We start from the raw sequence: 24,189 nt of genomic DNA on the forward strand, positions 1-24,189 counted from the left end.
ACTGCAAACAATGGCAGTTTGAAGGTGACTGGAAATAAAATTCCCAAGAGTGTTCAGGAATAGTCTTTCTCCATCCAAGTCCAAGACAAAGGCAATAAATTATACCATAGAAAAAGAGGTAGAACTGGGACAAATGTCCAGTTGCTGAGAAAAAAATATTTGTAGTCTATTTCCGGCATGGCTGATGCTCTTGAGTCCCAGTTTGATTTCCAAATAAATGACCCCTGGAAGTCACCCTGTCCTGTCCAGGCAGCTTCTGAAGATCTCCAAGGAGACTCCCCAGCTTCCCTGGGCAGCCTGTGCCAGTGCTCTGTATAAGTTTTTCCCTATGCATGGGGTTTTTTTCCTAGTTTAGAAGTTTTTCCTGCCAGACTACAATTCATTCAGACTAAATATTTACTTGCAATTTTTGTGCACAAGGAGCCAAACTTGTTCACAATCCATTTTAAAACAACAAAACCTTCATTACATAAACACCTGCTATCATCATGAACACAATTGTTTTTCCAAGGTAATACTTGAGTATTATCTTGACAGATAAACAAGAGGATTGTTTTCCCTGCAGTATGATGTTTAGAGCTGCTACGGTTGGACTACCATCCAAAATAAATTCTCCTGTACTAGCACAAAACTGTTTATTCATCTCTTTTAATCCACACACTCATAAACTTGCATACACATCACCTGATCAAAGCAAATATGACTTCTGATATTCATCATCTTCTATTTGTAATAAGTATTTTGCTTGCATAACAGCCTAAGCATTTGAAATATAAAATGCTTGATTGAAGAAGAAAGTTTCCTTGATGATTACTGTCTACATTTTTTGAGTATGTGTGTCTGTGCCAGAACTGTTTTTAAAAATTGACTTTAGAAACATTCTGCTTCCCTAGTTGTTGTACTCTAGCTTGTATCCCTAATATCAAAAGCTGAACTATCCTAAACCATTTTCGTCATCTGTACATACAGGAAAAAAATAAAAGCCTAGATTTTCTTTGTTTTTCAAAATGCATGACCTCATGTTTTCATTGTTTTTCCCTCTTTTGCATTCTCCTGTATCATTTCTTTTCTTATCCTTTAAACTTTATTCTAAAAAAAAATACAAGACCCACATAAAGAATGTCATTTGCTTCCATTCTTTATGTACGCTTTCTTTTTCATTTTGTGTATAGTTTTCAAAAATATATGATTAGTAAAATAATAAGAAATGAAAAACAGAGGAAAAATATAATTCATGTGTGTGTGTATATATATATATATGTCGACATACATGTGTGTATGCATGTGTGATCCACCCCAGTATTAATCTTCTAATGCTTATTTCAAGTATTATCAGGAGATCAGAAGTATTATTAAGAAATAGCAACATTCTACTAGTTCCACAAATAACCTAATATTCATGTCAGAGATCATCTGAATCCTAGAAATGATGTTTGCTGTATCTCATCTCCTGTTCTTGATTCTTCACAACTTCTTTTCTTTTTTTTCCTTACATCTCTCACTGTTCATTCCATAGATACTACTAGCCTCTCATTTCTTCTACATTTCAAAGTTATTTATTGTGCTGTTTTGTTTTACTTTGTTTAAGCCTGGCAGCTGAAAATAAACTGATAAAGTTTCTGATTTTGTGAACTATTCAGTGCAAAGACTTCTGTGTGGTTAAGCGCATAATACATATTTCCTTGTATGGGGCCTGGTACCTGATGTCTTCTTTATTCTAATGGAACAAGATTCCCAAGAGGATGCAAAATTTTACAATGAATTATAAATGTTTGTGTATTATTTTCCATGTGTTACAAAATTCTATACTTAACACATATCATATGCAATAATTCGCTAATAGGCAGATATCTTAATCTTGAGCAGAACACTCAGTGGCTTCAATTATTCCTTATATGCTGAGATAGAATTACCTGATACAGGATCGTTTTTTCCAAACCTAGGACCAAGAAATATCTTAGTATTTTATAAAATGTATTTAGAAATTAAACTAGCCACATCTCAAAACATTAATAGAAATAAACACCTAACATTTCCAGCAATAATTTGGACTTTCTAGCTGTAACCTCAAATTCAAAAGAAAAGGGAAAAAAGTTTTTCATCCTTGTTGTCCTGATCACAGGCCTTAGAGTCCCCTTGAAGTTGGTCCTGTGACCACCATGCCAAGCAGTAACCGACAAGTTAATTGGATATTGCAGCTCGCAGTTCTCCCAGTGCTGCATGGTCTGAAATCCAGTTGGTCCTGGAACAAGTCTTTGCCTTTAGCAGATGATAACAGTCACTTTAGGAGACAGCCCTTCTGGCTCTCCCAGAGCTTCTGTTGATACATGCAATCTCTAGCTTCTGAAACTAGAGTAGAGCTTACCTCACAATATTTGAAAAGCTTCCGGGGTTTCAGATACAAACAGCTCCTCAGTTTACTTGTCAAATCAAGTCTAGATTTTAGCAGACAATGGTTCTGAAAAACTTACTTTCTAAACATAACTCCAATAAGTAAAAAAAGATAGAGCTGGCACATATCTTAACCCTTGACTATAGAACAGAAGTCAGAAGTGGTAGAGAGTAATCAGTACCTTGTGGCGTAATCTTACGAGGGGCTGATAGGGCCTAAAGTCATATCCTTCCTTGGCTGGCCATCCATCTGCTCCCAACAAAATGCATCCAAGAAGTAAAACAGCTGACCACCACATAAACATCTTTACAGGTCTGTTCCTGTCAAAATAAAATGGACAAGTTCAGTGACAAAGTTAATTATTATTTTAGCACAAGTGATTTTCTTTTCAGTATTCAACACTCTCATAAGATTTTGACTGATGGAGCAGCTGCTCTAAATTCAATCTTAGCTTTAAGAGTAATATACAATACTATATTTCACACTATCTACTTTGTGTTTCACTAAAACCAATTCCATTTGGAATCTCCCTATTAATAAAATTTAAGGTTTCTTCTTGGTTATCATTGCCTTTCTTATTCTAACAGTGCCAGTTAAGTTACATTTATTTTGTATGCCAGCTCCTCTAATTTTACTGCAAGAAGTAACTCTCAGAGGATATCTCTTGAAGATAAGCTAAGCATGAATGATTTGAAACAAACAATGTGCTCTATTACAGACAGACATTTTACACAAATAAATTAAAGTTTGTTTTTTTATACCTGTTCAGTAACTGGATTTTAAAATGATCATAGAAAGTTCTCTTTTTGAGGTCCTCTCATGTCAAAACAGAACTGCTAATCAGATGTTCCAGTGTACCTTTGACAATGGAGCTAAAACAAATCTATCTCACTGACGTGAAAGACTGGAAAAGATTATCTCAGAACTCTGAGTTCTCAAGTTTACCATAGAATGGCATTTTTCTTCACCGACTCTGTGCTAGTTCTCAGTATCACTGAGAAACAACCAATCTATGACAAGAAAAAATAATTAAAAAAAAAAAAAAAGAAAAAAAAAGGAAGAAAATATGAAAGAAGAAAACAAAAGATTTCTCATCTTGGCTTTTAATCTCTAAGAAAACATCCTTTTATTTCTGTTCATTGAAAAATATTTGAAAATAGTTTATTCTTAACTTCCAAGGTCAGAATCAGATTTTTTAGCAGTTATGAATACTAAAACTAGCTATGCACAGCTGAACCTTTGTCCCCTTTTTTTTTTTTTTTTTTTTTTTTTTGCACTTTTGGTATATCTCTCTGTCCAACGAAAATTACTTTGGAGAGCAGTCGTTCCACAAAAGATGGTGAGGGCAGACGCATTCCACTACTCATCTAAACTGCGTATATTTTAACTTCACATGGTGTAAAAGAATAGAAGTCGTACAGTTTGGGAAATTGTTTGACCCTGAAAGCCTTCTCCTTTGTACTCGCCCAAAAGAAGTAGTTATTGCATTGTCAGTCTCTGACTGCACTGCCTGGTGCCTGGATGAACACAAAAAAGCTGACTTTTTAAATTCAGATTTTAAGACTCCATCTAAAATCCCAAAACATGCAGGGTATCTACAATTCTTATTTGCCTTTCCAGAAATAATAAATAGGTTTTTTCAATATAAAAATTTTCTGTTGAACTTATTGCACAACTTAAGTACCTATTTCTTCTCTAAAACGTACTACCAATACCAGAGTTCTCCTTAAAATAATGCTATTTTTATACCTGAAAGAATTTGAAATGACGCTGTTTGGATAACTCTCTTCCATATTTTAACTTCACATATTACCTACTTGCATACTTTGTGTCTGAGTTTTTTACTGTATGACAACTACTATTTTCAATTTTATTTTTCTATTTATTTAAAGTAACGTGGATATACTGAGTTTTCAGCTATCAGAAGCTTTTTAACAAATCATGACATCTGAATATGTGAATGACTACATTTAGCGTGCTGCTATTAAGTGCACAGGATATTATATAAAATAGTATGTTTTTCATAGGAGTTGGAGGTACGTGGGCTTCAGCAATTTCAGGGTCAAATGAATGATGAATGAGATGTTACAACCAAAGCTATGCAAAGTTATTTCTCATCAGAAGCTGCTGTAAAGATTTTAACCATGAATAAAATGAAATTAGGAAATATATAAAAATCTGAGAATTCAACAAATGTACCTCTTCTAGAGCCCTTGAGTACAAGTAACGTTTAGACTTTTGTGTTGTTCTGCTAATGCTGGCTGAAAGACTGGCAATAAAGTTCTACTTTCTTTTTCAAGACAACTCATGTACTTCTGAAAACTTTGGAATTGATGGGGTAGGGCCAGGGATGGGAAGTCTCAGACAACTATTAACAATAACTACTACATCACATATCCTATGAATACAAATAGATAATTTACAGCTATTTGTTGCATGTAAATAATTACTGTGTTTTCTTTTTTTCTGGGGTACATTATTTTGCTAATTAACAAGGAGTTTCACCTGCTATTTTATAATTAAACTGATCATTATTGTGGGATCCTTTTTATGTTATTTTCCATCAGCCTGAGATTTCCCTTTAGAGGAGGAACAAATTTAAAGATGAGGAACAGAAAATAGTTATTCTCTGTTTCTGAAAGTACATTAAGTTCTTAGATTTGCCTTTCTGATTGTCACAAAGCAGTCACCTTACTTTCTATCCCATTTCCAGAGCAACCACAAATCTGACACACAGTGCAGTTTTCTTGCTGTTGACTTCTCTCCATTTAAGTTACTTCAGAAAAGTTTTGATAGATTATTACTCACATGAGGATTCTTTAATCCAATGACAAATTTGCTTCTCAAAACTTTCAGGTGAGGAACTCTGCTGGACCAGCTGTACCTTCTTAAATGGCAATTGGATGGCAGCAGAAATACCTTAGGGCATCCCTGTTGCCTCATTTAGGTATGGGAATCAAGACAATATGGTCATTCCTTTAGCAAAGCAACATGCTCTGCTCCATATTATTTGCACTTTGTGTTACTGTTCTATCTTCTTCCTTCCATAGAATTTCCACAATAATTATTACACTGAAAATCTCAGCCTAACAATATCCACTCTTATATTCAGTTTGCAAGCCTCTGTAAAAAATATGTGGCTGTGACTTATTCATCCTATGATGGTGTACATATTCTTCAAGCTGACTCTCATCTCTAAGGGAAAAAACAAAAACATACTGTTCAGACCAGAACTGCAGAGAAGAAAGGTTTGATCATGGCTTTCTACTGAAACTTAGAAAGCATAAATATATTTTATTTAATTACAGATTATTTTGCTTTGGAAAATAAGCAAAACTTAACTAAAAATGTGGTTATTGACTATGTTTGGCACAAGGCAATTAAACACAATTTTAGTCTGCTCAATAGAGCAACAGAATGATGTTAATCATCTAGCCTTCAAACTTTCTGACTCTCTCAGAAATGGTTTATGCAGCAAGTTAGTTAAATCACAATTATGCTATAAAGTAGTTAAACCACTATTTTACTTATGGACAAAATACCATGAAATTATACATTACCTCTTTACTTGGCATAGGATATTGATTTCACAGAATTAAACTATGTGTACGTTTCCAGTTCTGGTAACTGAGGCCAAATAATCTTCAATGTTTCTATTGCACTCAAACCATCAAATAGTATTAACAGCATGGATGGGATTCAAACATGTATTTGAGGTAGATGGTCTTCTCTAAACTGAATATCCAACCTGTTTAACCTGTTTTATCTAACTTTAACCATCACTAGCAATTTCAACATAAATTCTTCTTTAATCAAAGGCACCTTTGAACAGATATACATCAGGACTTGTACATTAGCTTCAACATACATATGTACAAATTATAGGTATTCATGGCATCTGTTTCTGACCCTCATCGCCTGCTTTATCTCAAAACTAATGACAGCTTTATGCACATTAAGTAAAAAGGGAAAGTGCTTTGAAAATAATAAATTTACTCTACTGATAAAGCCAGCAGCAAAGAACAAGTTATGCAAAGTGGGAAAACACTGTGTATATGTTCTTATTTCTTTGAAAGGCTGCATGAAAAAAGCAGTATACCAATTTCCTGGTTGAAAAAAAAAAACAAAAAAAACACACACACACACACAAAACCCCCAAACCAAAGAAAATGAAACAAGCAAACCAAAACCAAAGAAAGTTACACGAAAAGTTAACCAAATTGCCACAGTGACCCTTCTTGATGAGTTAATCATTCCTCAGAAGAAGAACACTGTTTAAAATTCTTGAGAAAATGCAACATTTGTCTCCATCTCCCTTTTCCTTCTTGTTAATGTTTCTCACTGTTCTACTTACCAGTATTTTGTGGAGAACAAACTAAATTTGGGTTCTGACGCCTTCCTTATAAACATGTAATCACAATTAATGTATCGTAGAATAATTTATTTCAAAGTCTACTGTACTTTCTAAGTCTTCCCAGCATTTCAGTGGTAATTTTTATCCTTTGACTTGTTCTTCATTTGAAATTGATGGACTAAAAGAGATACTGTTACTGTAATAGTTTAGCAAATATATACTAAACAGTATTTTACATCTCCCCATGATGTAAGCTTAACAAATAGAGATTGAAAAAATATTGTGTTATACACAACTAGTTCCAAACATGATAACGTATCTCTATAAGGTATGTAAAATGTATAATAAAAGAAAGCATACTTAAACTTATATGCTGAGTATATCTAACATATCTGAGTATATCTAACATATATCTAAATATGCGAATACCCCACTTAAAAGTATGTATGCTTAAAATTAGTTTTTCTTTCAAAGAAATTGTTTTCAGAATTCCTGACATTTATGCTATTGATTTGTGTTACTAAAAGGTGTCCAGCCAAGACATTCAGCATTAACAACTGAATGTTGAAAATACAGCTACTGTATCCAAATAAACTGATTTAATCAATACATCTACACAGGGTAATAAATGAAATTGGTAATAAATGAAATTTTAAATAACCTAGAATTGTGTTCCTACTGCCTTTTTTTTTCTGAAATGACACATTATGAATTAACTTGCCTTTATTTAAAGGGTCTTTTTAGAATCAGAAGGAATAATACTGTGTACCCTCATGATCCCATCAGTCTTTTTCACATACTATTCACATGAAGAAAAAAAAGCCAGGAAACTGTAATCGGTTGTCTGCTTGGTAAGGATCAGGAAAAAAAGCCTAAGTTTTATAATCATATTCAGTGTTATTAATAAGTTGGTAATATAGCTACAGTAATAAATATAAACCATGCCTCACTGACTATGACTTTGAGCACTTCATTGTACAAAGTGATGGATACACATACCTGTCAGGAAAGAACAGCTACCCTTCTTAAAATGCTTTCAACTACCATTACAGCTCCATGGCAGAAAGATATCTGCAAACAGGGTAATTTCAGTATAAACTTTAAGAATTGTTCGATTATTACATGTATACTATGTATAAATGTATGTATTATGTATATATGATATATAAATACATAGATACATAACAACAGATACACTTTAAACAAGTAGCAGGTGCTTTAACCAGGTATATGCCTTCTCCCATCAGGCAGGGAGAATAAATAATCCTTTATTATACCACAGGTCTGTGCCTCCACATCCTCATGCCCAGCATCCTTCCTCAAAAGCCCCAAAGCAACCAATGCATCCAAGGCTGCCCACACTGTCACAGCAAACCTGAGGTTCTTACAAAGCAGACATGGTACCAGACTCTACTAACACAGCCCCAATCTGTATCTAGCACAGTTTGTTCTCTTTGGGGGAAACAGATCTGTGTCAGAACAGCAGCTCCCACCACCAGGTCCTGCTGCCAGCTTTCACTGGAGCACACACCAAGTTCTTTTGCAGATGTGGCAGCCATATTCTGAGTCATGCTCCAAAGTTGTTAGGTGACAACAAAGTACAGCAGGCTTAAGGCTTGCAACTGTGAAAGGCAGTGCTGCCAGGGCAGCCAGCGGTGTATCTGCACACCAGTCTATTCTGTCTCTCAGCAGCTACATACATTGTGCCTTCGTAATTTCTTCATCCTTCATCCACTGAAAAAGGCTGGCACAGTCGTTTCAATATAGCCAGCAACGCTGCTCATAGTTCATGTGCCAAAACATACCATAAGGGAAATTATTTTTGTTGTTAAACCTCATGAAAAGGTTTCAACATACTTTATGGATCCTGTCTTCTGTTGACTCCTGTCCATCCCTCCCTTACTTTTCTCTCTTTAAATTGCAAAACTACCAGGCTGCACACATGGAAAGTGGAGTGCAGACCCTCTCAGTCTTGATCCGGTACTATTATGCTTGGTCTCTGCACAGACACAAAAAAAAAAATTTCAGGAGGCTCTGAAATATACCCACCAGGGTACATCCGTGGCAAACAGCCAGAGCAAAGGCCAGGTCCTTGTCTTTTGCTGTTGTTCTCTCTGCTTTCATGCTGTTCTCACTGTGGGGTGAGGGCAGGAGCTCTGGCACTAAGCATCATGGGGAGAATGGGACTGAGAAGCACCCAGGGCTGGGTACACACTCTGGAAGAGCTTTGCTGGAATAGAATTGAAAGGGTTGCAGGTGGCTGTTGTAAACAAGTAGCTGGAGTATGGGCATATCATAAAGGCCCTGAACAACAGATGCTTAGATGCAGCAAGGATGCATCTCTGTGGAGCAGTAATCAGGAGCAGAGGAACAGCAATGTAGACTTGGGTAGATGGGTTACTCAGCAATTACTAAAATAGGACATGACCCGTGGGGATATACAGCAGCACGAACACTGCAAACAAAATAAGAAGCTTCAATTTATTTGATTAAATCTTTGCTGCTAATTTCATGCTCTGATTTAGCACTATCATTTTAAGTTTCTTTCTTTATTTAACGGCTGGCACCATATTTCTTACTATCAGTGGCCCAGGTTCAAATGAATTGCAGTGAAATGAGAAATGGCAAATTTAAACCTTTTTCATCATACTTTTAACACAATCTCACAACTGTAATCTCACAATTTGTTTACTTTTATAGAAAGCAGAAGAAAATGAAGGAATTATTTTTCACGTATCTGAGAGATGCTTTTTACAATAGGATGGAGTTGTACCCAGTAATCTAATTTTTTTCCTAACTCTTCAGGATCAGTCTCAGGAAACTGGTAGATTTACTGTCACCAACACATATAATGGCTAGTTTGTGGAAGTCCTAATGTCAGCAAGGCAGCCTCCTTCTCTCCTCATTAAGGAAGATTGTTACTGCTGATTCTTCAGTATTCTAGAGGACCAATGTTTATCATTGTGGCAGACTCCAAACTGGTGGGAATTCAACTGCTTTATGTTATATAATCAAATCTATAAAATATACCAGCTTTGAGCTCAGATAAATATTTTGGTGCTGTTGACATATTATCAAACTTTACAATTCCTCATTCATGAAAAAAAGATATAAGTAACATATAACACATTGTGTAGCCATTGTGCTCTGCTCATGCTAGAAAAGAAAAATTAAAAATATGAAAAACAAAATTTTTACTCTCAAATAAATTTCTACAAACGTTAACTAAATGTAAAAAGACAACAGCCGTTGACACTTCCATAACATATCATTAAGCTAAGTTTTGAGGATACATGTCATCCTAGAGAAGGGAAAACAGCCACTCATGATGTAAACTTTTTTAAAACAGCTGAGCTGGTAAATTAAAGAATGAAAATCCTCCTTCATATTTGCTATGATTTGCTAATCTGCCATTCCTTCTTATCTCTGTTATCTATGAAATGTGCTTTGTTGTAGTGCTGAAACAAACAGAGATGGTTCTCAGATGTGCTACCTGTGAAGAGGATGTTTTTAGTAACTCAAACGGTTTTTGAGATCTCCGCCAATCTAACGTCAACCTGCCAGTTGCCTGTGGCTCAAGGCCACCATGAAAGTGTCTGAGATTGGAACAGGCAGATTTTTTCTTATCTCTACTGGCATTTGAAGAAGTGGAAAAAAAAAATTAAAAGTACTAAATGAGGAATCAAGATGCTAAAAAACATGCATGGAAAGAGAGAAAGTAGGTAGTTTAGGGGAATATAAGTACTGTCTCAGTAGCCTTCATAACATAATTATCAGAAGAGGGAATTGAGAGAGAGGAGACTGTGACACTCAAGGAACCTTGAGCTCCTTGCCTCCTTCAACACAGGCAAACAATTAATGCAAAAACATATTAGATTAAAAAGAAATGGTGTAGATGCACTCTTGGGTGATGGAGAGGATTACACACAGCAGTAATAACACTCATAGCATACACCACGCCATCAAACTGTAGAGAAAAAGATGCACATGGATTCGAATATCATTGGATCTATCCACAGTTCGATCTGTCACCGAGACAGACAAATATTGCAGCTTTTAAATGATTTCCTGAAACTGAGGGCAGTTTGTCCTCATCAAGATTGAACCAAAAATACATTTGCCCTCCAGCACTCAGCCTCAGTGCCCTCATTACTGTAATTAAGTCAACTACAGATAAAATCCTGACCTAATTGAAAATAACTCTAAAATTATCTTTTATTAACTTAGGTACAGCACTTTACTCTGTTTAGAGGACTTAGGAATGATGCAAGTTCGGAAGGAAAGGAAAGGAAACTCTAAAATAACGTTATTAACTAAAACGAATGAAATTTAAGGTTGTTCCTTACTGTCTTTAAATAAAGCATGTATATAAATATACAGATCCATAGAAGCATACAAATAGTTGAAAGTGGCCTGTACTTTACTAGCTGAAATGGCTATAGATATTTTTTTCTTTCAACTTACATCTGCTGTGTGCTTGTCACTCTTCTTCTTTGCAGTGACTTGTTTTGGTTTCCATTTCACTGTAACAAAGGCCAACTTTTTTTCATGAGCTTGAATTCAGTGCAGTCAGAAAGAAGTACAGAAAACTGCAGTTGTTCTGTCAGTCAAGAGCTTTCTTAGATCTGTCAGTTGAGGAAACGTCCAGAACCCATCAGCTTAGCTGCATTCTTTGGGAATACTCTACAGGAACAAGTTTGAAAATATGCTTTTGACTCCAATTTGAAACAAATCTCTGATATCTACTAGACCGGCTGTTTCACTTGGACATGAAATTCCATGTGATTAAAATAAGATCCTTCTCTCCTTATGTGAAATGAATAGACTGAGCAGGGTATGGAGCAAACACATGCTGTTCTGAGGTTTTGAAGAAAAAAGGCCACCCTGGACATTCACATTGGATGAAATGAATTATTATTACTTTTTTTAACTGAGAGCTTTGTCATTTATCTTCCACTATTTATCACAGATTTATTATATCATTATAGTTGTTTTTAGTATTTCATTGAACTGCAGCCTTGCTTAAATTTCACAGAGATATTCCTAACAAAACAGCGTATTTCTCTTTGATCAGAATCTTCATTTTCTACTATGTTTTAACTATCTGATATTATTTAAAAGTATTTGTTATGATTTTATAGTGCTCTAATGCATCTACTAAACAAAAGCCTTCCAAATGGATGCTGGAAATCTTACAGAAAGTAAAATATAAAACCTACAATGGCCAGATGAACTTGTAGTAAAATGGATTTTAAAATAAGATTTTCAATAATTCACTAGTTAAAAAAAATAATTTCTTAGAAGGATGGAATAGATCTGTTACAAAACAGAAATTTAAGAAGCTGCCAGTAAGTAGTGATAAAATGGTCAGAATGTAAAGGAATTAATTGGGTCTTTTCCATAACATCACCATTTTGTTAATGTAATATATTAAGAAGAAATTGCGTTCATTTGTTGAACTAAAACAAACACACACACAAAAACCAACAGCAGAATTAAAAAAAAAATTATTAGAAATGCAGGAAAAGAATGCTGTAAAACTGCACGTGGCTAAGTTTTTACCATATACAGCACTAGGAAGCACCAAGAGCAGCCTTTTAACAGAAAAAAAATATACACAATTCAACAAGAAATTCAAGCTCAGATGGCTTAGGTATTACCATCAGCAGATACCATGTGTATAGGCAAGAGGATCCCATTTCCTCACATAAGTTTATCCCTCTGAAACTGTGACCTCGTTTAATCACTCCACGTCCCTGAGAGGTGTTTGTGCTCCCTTTTTCATCCCACCCTGCCACCATTCTCAGTTATCCAGTTAACCACACAGACTGGGATTATCTTGGGCACCTTTGTGACGCACAGCAATCTCTGACATGGAGCCAGGAGACACAGTTGAACATTGCACCATGTTCTTGCTGATCAGCCCTAAATACTGATCACATAATTGGTGGCAAATGTCAAAGTCCTGCAGCTTACTCAAACTCCTGAAAGGCCCTTTACTGATTAATCAGTTACTGCTGGCATGAATGCATCCTCATTACAGACTCAGGTAAGCATCCCTACACAGTCAGAATCTAAACAGCTTCTCCTGCTTCTGTTCATATTCTGAAGGTCTGGAAATGACAACCCTACAATAATTTGAAACTTTTATTGTAAACCAGACTATGTTTTCTAGAAACCAAAATCAAAACAGATGATTAAAAAAGAAAAAGTCTTTTTGAAAGTCAGTTTAATTATTTTGTGAGAGAGCAGGTATGCAGAAAATAAGTTTTCATCTTGTTCAGCAACATGCAATGCAATCTGAGGATTATTATGTTTAGACTCTTGCAGCTCTTAGGTGACTAGCAAGCAGAGGAAAGGGCCTCGGTGGAGGCTATTCAGATGAAGCAAAGCCTCTTTTTACTCATTAATTAAACATTCTCATATTAATCGACATTATATAATCATTCTCACTGTCTGAAAATCTCTCATTTTCACCCATGTGGAAAACCAGGATTACCTTGCGTAGACTGATGGAAAAATTCACCTTTCTTTTCTCCTCCATCATCTTAAGCATAAAGTTGAATGAATGAGGCAATCTGTGTAGAATCATAGAACTCTTTGTGTTCAGAAAGACTATTAAGTCTAACCAACAACCTAACAATGCAAGTCCACAACTAAACAATCTCCCTAAGCGCCATATCCACAGCCCATTTCAATGCCTAATCACCCTTTTCATGAAGACATTCTTCTTGATATCTCATCTAAACATCCCGAATAGACATTGCCCCCCAGGAGAAGGTTGTGTGAAGCACCATCGAATGCCTTGCTGAAGTCAAAGTAAACAGCATCCACAGCCCTTCCAAAGTCCATTGAACAAACCACCTTGTCATGGAGACCAGGAGACCAGGCTAGTCAGGCATAAACAGGGGGTTGGAAGTGTTGTACTATTTAAACAATCCAAAAATTATTCCTTTTTTTTTTTTTTTTTTTTTTCCAAAATTATTTGCCTTCTTTGAACATCTTGCATGAAAAAAGAAAGATTGGTCAGGTGGTCGTTTTGCCCCAATTTTGCCTAGCCTAAGAGGCCTAAGGGAGTTGCAAATTTAGAAAGGAGATACCTAAAAATTACTTCAAAAGAACCATTTTGTAGAAAACTAGGAAAAACCCTTCTCAGAATACATATTTTTTTCCTTAACGGGTCATCAGAAACATGCCTGGGAGTATAAATGTAACTATAACACTGTTAGCTCTCCAGCAATCTCCATATAGAATAATATTCCCATAAGACTATCATCACCCAGTTGAATTTATGCCACAGGGACAAATTATCCCACCAGAAGCCCTGACAGGAAATCTTACAACTATATCCCTTGGAGAAAAAATAAATTAATTAAAAAAGCAAAGAAAATAAAAGAAAAAAAAAAAGTAGTTACATGCAGGTCAGGGACTAAATTCAGAGAAATGCTCTGTTCTGCTCTTATCTTGGATAATCATTTCTATAACCTACTATCTGTCCACGTCAACACGCAAGTTTAATTCCTTTTCGAAGAATTTTGAAGAAAGCAGATTTGTTAATTTTGGCTGCAGTTCCTTGTGAGATTTAAGCTGATCTCAGGCACTGAATGGTCAGGCACTGGAATGGGCTGCCTAAGGAGGTGGTGGAGTCACCAACCCTGGATGTGTTCAAGGAACGTTTAGACACTGTGTTGAGGGTTATGGTTTAGAGAGAACTTCTGGTGATGGGTGGACGATTGGACCGGATGATCTTGTAGGTCTTTTCCAGTCTTGGCAATTCTATGATTGTGATGAAAATCCCACTCAATTTCCAACTGAAAACTAGAGAGGGGAAGGGCAGAGAGGAAAAATTCTTTTTTTTTTTTTGCCAGTTCATCTCCCTGTTCCAGCTCACCACTCATATGAGCACTGTTGTTCAATAAGAGACAGATCAAAGGGGCAAAAGAATGGGAAGGATACCAGCGGACCCAACACAGCTCAATTAATACTCTTCTAGAAATTCACTTTTAGTTTTACTAACACCATCTCTCTTTAAGTCTTGTGTTGAGGGAAAGCTTTTTTTCTTTCCATCTTATCATAGTTTTACAATTTTTGGTCACTGGTATTCCACATCATAACACCATGCAGTGCACTGGGATTTAAAGAGTCAATGCTCCAGTTCATGTACCTGTCCCAGAAAAGAAGAACTACATACCCCAGTGGACAGTTTGCTGTTTTGTTACTGTCTACACTTGGAGAGGAGAGAAAACTCCTAGCAAAGTCATGAGAAGTTCCCTTTTTTATCTCAGCAGTGTGGGTGCTCAATAGATTGTGTCACCTGAGCATTAGAGTAAGGCCTTTGACTTTCGGACACTCTCTCTCATTTAATTCAATATTAGCTTCAATTCTAATTGTATTGTATTGTATTGTACTATAATGTGTTATCCTGCATTCCTATATCTTATTTAGTAAATTAGTTTGTTTCTCCTCAGATCATTGCTGCTCCTTTGTTTTTAGGCTCATCTCTCTACCCTTTTCCCCCTTTTTTTCCTTTTTCCTTTCTGAGGAAGGGATCCACATGTTCCCCTCCCCACTAGTCACGGATCCAAGCCAAACCAGCCCACAAACTGTTGACACCTCTTTTTAATTTTAAAGGAAAATTCAGCTAATACATTCTAATATTAATTCCAATACATGCTGCTTCATATTTTTTAACATTTTAATGATCCTTTCTTTTTCAGTTTTAGACAAACTGGTCTTCAAATAAAACAGTTGAGTAATTATACTGTTTGCATAGTTTTGCGCATGACACCACATGTCTGAATAACTTCAGACAACACTAGAAAAAACATCTTCTTTTCCACTAGACAAAGACTGTTTTTAAATCATCCCAACAGTCCAATTTAGTGACTGTCTGCAAAATGATGGATTAATACAGTATAATACTTTTACCTTTCATTTTTCTTATAGATATCAGAATTCAATATGGACTTATCTATCTAGATGCACTGTAAAAATACATAACTTATTCTCTGATTCACTGTTTTTCTTGCTCTATTATTTCAAATTAAACATAATAAACTTTAAATCGTTGTACTTACAATATAATAGAAATGCTGTTTAAACAAGCTTAGTATATGGACATCTATTTAATACTGTTGTGATTTTAAGCTTGATCTTGAGAACCACAGAAACAAGAAAGACATTTCTCCTTTTGAGATGGTCTGAATTATCTCAAAAAAAGTAATACATTTCCATCCTGCAAATGACATTTGCAAAGTTTTGTTTTCACAATGTGGCACTAGCTTATCTTGAAGTTGCAAACATCCCTTCTAAAGCAGCATTGTAGGTGGTGAGCTTTGCTATTATTATTTTGTTACATAACAAAGGGATATTAATGTTCGTCATAACAGCACTTGGTGAGCAGCTAGTAATTTATTAGGCTTCCTTAGTAATATAGACTTTTACCCTCAATATTCTTCTGTTGTTATTGCTGCCCAGAGTCTGAATTAATAATAGTTCCTACAGATGGCCAGAAATAGTATATGTGCAAAGATAGTAAGAGGCAAACTGCAAAATAATGACATAGTCTTCATTACAGAAGTGTTCTTTTAATAATTGTGGAGTTGCGCATATGGTGTCTGATTTACCCTCATATTTTCTGTCATGTAAACCTGCTACGAAATAAATAATCTAATGTACCATTTTTCAGTCAGTTGAGGAGCGCAGGTATTTTTCTCTTTTCTTTTTTTCACAAGTTACACAGTTTTTTCCAACTGAAATTGGGAGAAAGAAAAGTAGTCAGAAAGTCACAATCATAGATATAAGGGACTTCCTTCCTTCATGTCTTTAAAGAAAAAGAAAATAGCTACCTCATTGTTCTCCCTGCCCTCCCCCCCCCTTTATTTAGCATTATTTCATTACATGTTTTGGGTTTCCCCTTCTATCAGCAAATATTACAGTACCTAGCAGACATGAGCAAGTTTTCTACTTAGATATGCCAAAGGCTTCTGCCTTCTGCTTAGCTATTTTTCAATAAAATTTGTTTCCTACTCAAGAGAAGAATGACAATCTCATATCATAGAGTGAGAGAAATAAAATTTTCCATCCTTTAAGTGTTTTTCCAATGGTATTTCCTTGAAATTCTGAAGTTTTTATTAATTTTTATACACAATTCCTTTACTTTTTCCTCCTTCTCCACTCTGCTCTTTAAGTCCAGTTTTATCAAATTCTACACCTTCATTTATAAGCTACGAGGCTTCCTCTGAGCATAAATTTATAATAGCACAAGTCAAAATGAGTAGAAGGATTCTTATTGTCCAACTCCTAGGCAGCATAGCCTTTTCTGTCTCCGTTTCTAGATAATCTTGAAATATTAGGCAAGTTCAAAAGTGTACTGAACAAGAAATTTGTGGATAGCACACTCCTAAACGGTAATTGTTCATGAATGAAAACACAAAGGTATCATTTTTCACAAGGGTAACACCAGCAATTCTTTTTTTATTTTTTTTTTGGCTTTCTTAAGTAGAATTAAATTCTGCATGTTTTTTTTACTATGAGAGAGCCCTTTTCTAGACTGTTTCTCTTCAATTTGTATTTATTAACAGATCTCAGATTTAATACATTTGCCTAGATACATAATTTCCAGTTTGAAGTTTCAACTCAAAAGCCTCACTTTTATCATTCCTCTTTGTAAATTAACTTAACCTTCACTTCACATTGCATATGGAGTCATCTTTTGTATTCTATGTTGACTGAACAGACTGTCTTCTTTGTGTCTCAGTTTAGTTTAGTCAAATGAGGTTTTTTAATTTGTTAAGTTTTACAGTTGACATTTCCTACTCCATATCAGATTGCAAGATCAACACATTGGAAACTGTTAAAAATTAAATATACCACTCCTATTGAAAAAAAAATTAAAATTGCTCTATTCAATTCATTTCAGGAAGAGGACATTTACGAAATAAATGAGTAGCAAAAGGAGCAAGAAAAAATAATGTAGAAGATAACATAGGGAAACAGAAGGGTATAATTACTGCTGGGCATAAATGCCAGAAAGAAAAGAAAATTATGTGTTATATCCAACTCACACAAATAATTCTGATGCAATTATCACAGGATTGTGATAGAATGGATTCCTCAGACACTAGGCAAAAGCTGTGAAAAAATTTGTAATGCCTATTGGCTTACAAACGTAGTTTACAAGCAGAACAAAATAAGCTAAGGAGCTCCTTGTCCCTAAATACTCACAGGTGTGACAGCAGTAACTCTTTTCAGGAAATGGCATTCCTTCTTGCCATCCCTAAATACCCATATCTTGCAGATCAACAGGCTTTCCAAAATGTCACCTCAAAAATCCAGTTTCAGTGAGAAGCAGCAAGCTAACACTAAGCAACTAAAAATTTACCAAGCCTTTTCCTGTATTAAAAACCTAACTGGAGATTAAAGGGATATTAAAAGATGTAAAACAATGTGTCACATCACATGCTGGGTCAGGAGAATTGATGCTGAAAATCAAAATGACAATCTGCAGTCTTAAGAATCGTAGATGTATGGGAATTTTAAAGAGAATCCTTCACTGTGAACGTTATTAAAAAAAAAAAACTATCAATGTATTTTGCATTATTTTCTATACACAGTGTTGTAGCTTTTTTTGGAATAAATAACCCCATTTAATACACAAGTAGATTTTCAGAATTCAAAATATCTATGAAATAATATAATCTGCTATTCATGCTCTATTAGAAAAACAACAAATATACAAGACTCCTTGCCTATGTTTTAACCATTAGCATCTTAATGATCAGAACTTGAAGGTTTCTTACAAGTTTTATGCACACTGTGCATAAAAGAATGGACAAATGCTCAGTTTATCAAAACTACAAGACTAAATGACTACACATGGATCTTTTGTCTCTCACACGGCAAAGGGAGAAAATGATAAAAAGAAAATTATTAGTTATTTACTTTGTGTGGCTCATGAAAGACATGGATGTAGTACATGAACTAATAAAAATACTCTTTACTCATTACAGTCAGTCAATGACCCAAACTTTAATGTGTATCTTTTTACTAATTTGAGACCTATTGTAGCTCAGAAATCATGACAACCTGGGGAGTTTGGGGAAGTTATTTTTGATATTCATTTCCAAGGCTCTAAAAATATAAGTTAAATCATCAGTGTAGCTTTATTAACTTTTCATGTAAAATGTATACAGTATATGTAAAAATAAGCATGGAAATCCCTCAAAATGTTTACTTATGCATGGAAGACATTACCGAGCACCCACAGAAGTAGATGAATGTGACTGTCATGCTGAAAAGATGTAAAGGACGTAAATATATTAAAACATTAGATTTTTCGTTCCATAGGGGGCATCAGTTTTAAGATCTAGTGCCTGAAGCACTCAGCTAAAGCTTCAAAGAAAACCCCACAGTGCAGCTAACACCACTACTACTACCTCCCCTGCTGAATGCAACAAGAACATACAAATGGAGATTCTTCAAATATTTTTGTGACAATAATTCTCAAAGCACAAAAGAAGAGAACCGATCTCTTATTAGACAGTAGACTAAAATGTAGTTATACCTAAGCAGAACAGTTTCAATTCACTTTAAAAACTCTTTTCTAATTTGAAGAATACTTTGCTTAATAAGGAAGTTAAATCTCAGGAGAGGTATTAACTGATTTTGTCCTTGGGGTTTGTTTTTTTGTGTTTTGATTTTTATTTTTTTTTTTAATTTTCATGTTTCGAGAAAAGAACTAAAATCAACTCACGCATCAACTTGTAGAATACTTTTTGATGAATATTACTGTTTATCAAAAGCAGCATGGAGCAAAAAATCATCAAAAATAAGATAGGATTTTAATTTTTATTTTCAAATACTTCAGTAATACTAATTACAGCTACATTTCTGAATTACCTAAGAATTAAAAGGAAGCAAAAATGGAAGATACGAGTACAACATGCATTTTGGAAGCCTGAAAAGTTCAAAATTAGTATTTTACTTTTTTGATATTGTAGCTGATGTTCATTCATCTCAAAAGGCATAGAAAATAAGTGAAAAATATGGTCTGTTTTCAAAACACCATGATTCGGTGTTGTGAGTCTTATAGTTTTTTTCTGAATCAGAATACTCTCTGCCAAAGGACTAGTAATACATGAAAACAGCAATGGGATTAACTGTACTTCAATTTTAAAATCAGCACTCAAGATTGAAAACACTGATTTCTCATTGGAGGCAAACTCATGTCTAACCTTGGCTGCTGCAAAGAGAGAAAGGAAATATGGAACTTAACTCCATTTTACAAGGACATGCCAAAAATACTATCTGGAAGAGCCTTTCTTCCTTCTTTGTGGACTTCCCACTGTTAACACAGGTGATGAAAATTAACATCTTCAGCAACAATGAAGAAATGGATTACTCAGTGTTAAAATAATGTTTCATTTTAATATCACGATTTGTATTCCCATGAATTGTGTTGGTCTAACTGAGCATATGTTTGAAAGTAATACTGTTTTTTTTAATTATTTTCAAAGCCTTCATCTCTAGAACATTATGAAACCCCTGATAAACTAGAAGGGAGAGCTGGTCTCCTCAGACATGGAGAAGGGTGAGGTACTTTGCCTCGGTATTCAAGGCCAGTCATGCTTCTCATACCTCTCGTGTCCCTGAACTTCTAAGCAGGGGAAGCAAAATACCTCCCAGTTTAAGAGTGGAACAAGTCCAAGATCACCTCATGTGGATGAATGACTACGGGGCCAGATGACCTGTAACTGAGGGTTCTGAAGGAACTACCCGATGTGGCTGTCAGGCTGCTCTCCATCGTACTGGAAAATTCACAGCTGTCAGACAAAGTCCACAGTGATTGAATAAAGGGAAGCACCACTCACATATTCAAGAAAGGAAGACCTGTGGAACTAGAGACCAGTGAGCCTCACATCTGTTCCTGGGAAGATCATAGGTCCTTCTGGAAGAGATGTTAAGGCACGTGAGATGAGGTGTTGAAGCACCACTTCGACAAGGGTAGATCATGCCTGACCAATCTGGTGGTCTTCCTTGATGGAGGAACGGTATCAGCGGACAAAAGAATGGCAACTGATATCATCTGCCTGGACATTGAGAAGCTCCCACACCACATATTTATTGCTAATATGGATTTGAAAACTGGACTACTATGTGGATAAAGAATTGATTGGGTGGTGGTAGCCACAGGATTGTTGTCAACAGTAATATGACCAGGTGGAGGCTGGACATGCATTATGTTCCCCAGGGGTTTGTCTTAGGACCTGTGCCTCACAATATCTTTATCAAAGACACAGATAGGGGGATTGAGTGTACCCTCAGCAAGTTTGTTGATGACACTAAGCTGAGAGGTGCAGTTCGCACAATAGAAGGAAAGGACACCATCCAGAAGGATCTGGATAGGCTCAAAAAGTGGGCACATGAGAATCTAATGAGGTTTAACAATGCCAAGCACAAGATCTTGCACTTGGGTTGAGGCAATCCCAATTGCCTAGAGAGGTTATGGATGCCCCATCCCTGGAGGCATTCAAGGCCAGGCTGGATGTGGCTCTGGGCAGCCTGGTCTAGCAGTTGGCAACCCTGCACATAGCAGGGAGGTTGAAACTAGATAATCTTTGAGGTCATTTTCAACTCAGGCCATTCTATGATTTAGGATTTAGGATTAGGATTCTGTGATATGAATACAGAATGGGAGAAGAACTCATTGAGAGCAGCCCTGCAGAGGACTTGGGGGGCTCCTAATGGACAAGAAGCTGGACATAAGCCACCTGGGCTGCATCAACAAAGGGGTGGCCAGCATGGTGAGGGGGGTGGCTGACCCCCTCTACTCCGCCCTTGTGAAGTATCCAAACCTGGGGCCTTCAGTATGGGAAGGATATGAGGATGTTGAAGCAGGTCCAAGAAAGGGCCATGAAGATGATCAAAGGGCTGGTGAATCTCTCCTGTGAAGATAGGTTAAGGATGTGGGGTTTGTTTAGATTGGAGAAAAGAAGGCTCTGAAAAGATCTCATCAAAGATCCATTACTTGAAGGGAGCTTGCAAGCAGAAAGAGGACTGACTTTTTACACTAGCAGAGAGTCATAGGACAAGGGGGAATGACTTTTAAACTAAAAGAAGGGAGATTTTGAGTAGATGTTAGGAAGAAAAGTTTTTACCCAGAGGGTGGTGAGGTGCTCAAACAGGTTGCTCAGCAGGTTGTGGATGCCTCATCTTCGGAGGCATTCAAGGCTGGGCTGGTCTAGTGGTTGGCAACCACTGGGCAGCCTGATCAAGTGGTTGGCAACCCTGCCCAAGGCAGGAGGGTTGAAGCTAGATGAGCATTAAGATCCCCTTCAACCAAAGGTATTCTGTGATTCTATATCTGCACACACACACACACACACACACACACACACACACACACACACAAAAAAAAAAAAAGGAAAATCAGCCTTTACCAGAGGTACACGGTCTCAGATTACATTCTATAGATTCAACAATCCCATCTTTCACAAAGGAAGTGAACAGTCACCTAGATGTTGTATAGATCTAATGTCTTATGAACTGCCTCCTGTTGACTTAAGTCCTTAGAAGGGAAAAAGTAGATGCTGCTAGGAAAGGTGATGAAAAAGTGATGAAAAAATGAATCACTCAACTGAGCCAGAAGAGTTCTTTTGAAATCAAAATGCTGATGTAAAAAGAATGAACATGTTGCATCTCTTCTTTTACTCATGTCTTCTGCTGTTTAAATAGAAAGTCAAGCTGCTGCAGCTCTCATGTGTGAACTGGTCCATGTGCATTTATATGCATATGCAGCCTTCCATGAAACAGAAGTTTCTGAGAATTTGTTCTCAGAATGGAGATACTGGTCTTTTCAGTCCTCAATGCCTTATGTCAGATCACACATAGAGTACTGTATCTTGTTTTAGGCGCACAATGCACAAAAGATACACATAAGCTGGAGAAAACTCAACAGAAGACAACGTGCATAAACTGCAAATTTAAGGAGGAACAGTCATTTTCTCTACTTTTTTCACAGTTTATTTGCATATTTTCCTAAATAAATCTCCTAGATACCTCAGCATTTCCATTCTTCATACTATGGTTGCTCCTTACTGAATCTGTTTCTTGATATCACTATAGGGGAATGACTATCACCAAATACAGAACTCTTACTATAGGATTATTTCTGTAATCATAATCCTGGTGATACTGTCTAAAGTCGCCAAAGGAAACAAAAGTTTTCTTTCTTTTTTTTTTTTTTTTTTTTTTTTTTTTACTGCTCTTGCATATAAGTTAAAAATTTCCATTACATTACATGTGATTAATGTTACAAGCAGTTTTAAAATTATTCTATTTCTTTTTTTAAATGTTAATAACTTCTTCAGGAAGAAACTAAGAATGTACTTCAGAAAGCTTTTAATATGCTGATTTGAAAATGATAGTGGCTTTTAACATAAGAATACCCATTCAGTGTAAAAATACTTCAGAGTAACAATAGACCTTATTTTAAGAAAAAAAAAGGAAAAAAAAATCACTGCGTGAGTGGAAGAAAAAAAAAAAAACACAAGTATTTTAAATATCCTCCATCATCTTCCAACTAACATTTTCAAGTACTTTATTATACAATAAAGTCTTTCTGAAGCCTGCTCTGAAAAGCACTGCTGGACACTAATCTCAATTAATTCAAATGCAAATAAACTGTGAACTTCACCCTACTTCAAGCAATCAGCGCAAGTATTGCCAGATCTCCCCTCGTTTAACTCTTTACAACTTGTTACTTTCTTGAGATTTGCACAATTCAGCAAAGGAGAAAAGTGATTCACCACTAATTTCACTTCGAAAGTTACGAAGTGTTACTAATTAAGTAGACTTACTATTTTCATCGCGTAAATACCCACATAAACATTGCTTTCAAATCAACCCTGCTATCAATCAAGCTAAAAACAGGAAAATACATATTTTCAAGTAGTTTCCACACAAGTGGGCAAGGAGTTATTCATAGCTAGATAACAATAGTTCAGTTGATTTCAATTGATTTCATTACATCTCTCAAGGTAATATACTCAGCCAGAATAACCAGAGATATTGAGGACATGGAGGAAATGGGAGATAACAGCAAATGGGGAGCAGTTTCACTGCTCTTCTACCACTGTAAGTGCACAGAAATTTCTTTATCTGCACTGACCCAACCAGAGCAGAATAAATGAAAACATATGTCAATAAATGTAAGAGCTGGAAGAAATGCTACTTATTAGGAAACAAGAACTTTGTAACCAGAGGTTACTCAATTAACCCAAAACCCAAAGAATTTGTAGAATAGCATAGAGGAGAGTTAGGACGTGGATTTGATTCCTTTGAAGGTACAACTGCATTCCCTGCTTATTAGTAATCTTTGATTTTAATGAGGTTGTTCAAGGGAGTTTCACTCAGCACTGTTTTCAAAGGCACCATACAACCA

The 24,189-nt window shown here is 35.8% G+C and overlaps 1 protein-coding gene across 1 annotated transcript in view; it reads right to left on the minus strand.

The window, feature by feature from the left end:
- FSTL5 (follistatin like 5) overlaps positions 1-2,705 on the minus strand; it is a 217,207-nt gene extending 214,502 nt beyond the window's left edge. Inside the window, exon 1 of the mRNA XM_031553000.2 lies at positions 2,574-2,705. Coding sequence (XP_031408860.1) covers positions 2,574-2,696 — 123 coding nt within the window. The 5' untranslated portion in view covers positions 2,697-2,705. The remainder of the gene's footprint in view (positions 1-2,573) is intronic.
- Positions 2,706-24,189: the final 21,484 nt, after the last annotated feature.

Source organism: Meleagris gallopavo, chromosome 4, assembly GCF_905368555.1.
Source record: "Meleagris gallopavo chromosome 4, MGAL_WU_HG_1.1, whole genome shotgun sequence".
Classification (NCBI taxonomy): Eukaryota; Metazoa; Chordata; class Aves; order Galliformes; family Phasianidae; genus Meleagris; species Meleagris gallopavo.